This window comes from Buceros rhinoceros, unplaced genomic scaffold (assembly GCF_000710305.1).
Source record: "Buceros rhinoceros silvestris isolate BGI_N320 unplaced genomic scaffold, ASM71030v1 scaffold41060, whole genome shotgun sequence".
Lineage (NCBI taxonomy): Eukaryota > Metazoa > Chordata > Aves > Bucerotiformes > Bucerotidae > Buceros > Buceros rhinoceros.
The window spans coordinates 1-2,651 of NW_010392058.1; the positions used below are offsets into that span (position 1 = coordinate 1).

Sequence of the window (2,651 nt, forward strand, 5' to 3'; positions counted from 1 at the left end):
CGGAGCGGTCGAGGAAAATGGCTGAGCAGGAGCTTCTGGACGCAAGTGAGAGAGTTCAGCTCCTCCACACCCAGGTGAGCGTATAAATATATTTCATATTTATACTTTTAATCCATACATATAACTGCAGACTGGCTGAACTGTTGTTTCTTAAAACACATGGCAGATTTCACAGTACAAATAACAACATTAAAAGTGACTGTTCAGCTCCAGTTCTAATATGAATTTCGCTATACTACAGTGCTAATGCCTTAAAATAAATCCAGAGAGCTCTGTGAGGTCCCTACTCTGCCACTTAACTGAGTTCAACTGCTTTCGCATTCACATTTGAGATTGCAAAGTCAAACTCAGGTTGAGCACTAACAAATGAGGAATGCACTAATACTGTCTCTAACACCACGTCAGTGTTGTGCTACGTGTTCTACACTGCCATTTAAAATTTTTACTGCCACTAAGTTGCAAATGGGAATGAAAGATTCTGTCGTTTTCCTTTATAAGTCTGAATTCCTTCTCTGTTGACTGGGAATCTGTGATGACTTCATAGAGGATGTTCTTGAAATACTGATGCACATTGCAGCTGAGAAAAGAACAGCTACCACAGCAGCTCCTTTAGAATGGAGTCCCATGTGACCTGGTGGCCCAATTTATATTTAAGAACATTCTTGCAATGTTCTTCGTATGATATTGCAAGCTAACAAAACCAAAATTGTGATGTCCATGTTTTCAACAGAACACGAGCTTGATCAACACCAAGAAGAAGCTGGAAACAGACATCGTACAAATCCAGGGAGAAATGGAGGACACCATCCAGGAAGCCCGCAACGCTGAAGAGAAGGCCAAGAAGGCCATCACTGACGTGAGTTGGGGGCTCCTTTCATTGCTGGTGGTGGGTGTATTTTCCCCAAAATATCTCCAGCCCTATAATGGCTTTGAGCCTTTGCTCTCATCAGGCAGCCATGATGGCAGAAGAGCTGAAGAAGGAGCAGGACACCAGCGCCCACCTGGAGAGGATGAAGAAGAACCTGGACCAGACAGTGAAGGACCTGCAGCACCGTCTGGATGAGGCCGAGCAGTTGGCTCTGAAGGGAGGCAAGAAGCAAATCCAGAAGCTGGAGGCCAGAGTGCGTAGGGCTGGTAGTTGTGCGTGAGTGAGCACATCCCTTGGAGAGATACCAGGGCAACTCCAAAGCTGGGCTTCTCCACGCAGGTGCGTGAGCTGGAAGCGGAGGTTGATGCTGAGCAGAAGCGCAGCGCCGAAGCCGTGAAGGGTGTGCGCAAGTACGAGAGGAGGGTGAAGGAGCTGACCTACCAGGTAAGTCAGGAGACCTCCTTGGGCTGACACTCCTTTCTTGCAGGAAGGCAAAATGTTGGGACTTCACCTTCCAGAGGGATTTCTTTCTATACCTCAGTCAGTGACACATTTAACAGGATTTTGTCCTCTGTCCTTCTGGACAGCCATGCTCCATACTGGATACTACTCCTTCCATTTCATATTTATAAAATCTAAAGAAAGAGGCAAACAAGGGTTTCTATTACTTGTCATTCTCTGTAGTCTGAAGAAGACCGAAAGAATGTTCTCAGGCTCCAAGATCTGGTGGACAAGCTGCAAATGAAAGTGAAGTCCTACAAGAGACAAGCTGAAGAGGCTGTAAGTACCACTCTGACCAAGGCCAGACTTCTTTCTGGTGGAGGTGGAATTCTGTGTGGTGTTTTCTTCTGTTCAACTTTTTGAAAAATTGACTGGTTTGATGTATTTGCTGCAACCGGACAATGGGGAATGTAAGAGTTAGAACTTCTGGGGTCAGGAGGAGGTATACTTCCCCAGCCCTATTTGTTTTGCTCTAAGCCTCAATTCCCACCTCTGTTTCTTCTTCACTATCCTACCCTGCCAGAAGCAGCAGCCAGTCTGTTCAGGTCTCTGGCATGAACTCTTCCTAGACCGTGCCATGTTTAACACGGCCACGGTCTTTTTCACACTCTGATGTTCTTTTCTCTTCTGGCACAATTACTGTTCTGAGTTGCTTCTTACCTTGGTTTTGAATCTTTCCTTCTTGCCCAGCCATGGCATTTCAATTTTTGTTTCTTCAGTTTGCAGTTACTGAATGTCCACATGCTGCCTGTTGTTCTCACAACTCCCTCTCCCCGCACAGGAGGAGCTGTCCAACGTCAACCTGTCCAAGTTCCGCAAGATCCAGCACGAGCTGGAGGAAGCCGAGGAGCGGGCTGACATTGCGGAGTCGCAGGTCAACAAGCTCCGAGCCAAGAGCCGGGATTTTCACAGCAAGAAGATAGAAGAGGAGTGATGAGGATCCCAAGGCTAAAAAGTGACCCAAGGGATGCATAAAATATGAACCTTTGTGTCGCTTCCTTCTGTAGTTGTCATTTAAGTCTAGATAATAAAGAGAGTAGAGATCTGTGCATATGAACAGTGATTAGCACGCTTTGTTTATTTATTCTAGTATTCACTACTTTTGGAATACATGTACATAGTTCATATTCACATTTAAAAGTATATTAAACAGCAGTGACTTTTCACATCTGCACTTTTAAAGATGCATGAGGAATAATAACAATTACAAGGATTCACTATTCATCTTGCAAAGAGATGACAGACTAAGACTACGTGCTATCAAGTTATTTTGATGAATTCC

The 2,651-nt window shown here is 45.0% G+C and overlaps 1 protein-coding gene across 1 annotated transcript; it reads left to right on the forward strand.

Annotated features, from left to right (window-relative positions):
* Positions 1–8: 8 nt before the first annotated feature.
* LOC104500142 (myosin-8) lies at positions 9–2,415 on the forward strand (the record flags this gene model as incomplete). Its single annotated transcript, XM_010143751.1, has 6 exons — positions 9–74; positions 731–856; positions 951–1,121; positions 1,208–1,312; positions 1,553–1,648; positions 2,151–2,415. Coding segments are annotated over 6 exons (717 nt in total), but the record flags the coding sequence as incomplete, so codon positions are not given.
* Between the last annotated feature and the right edge of the window lie 236 nt (positions 2,416–2,651).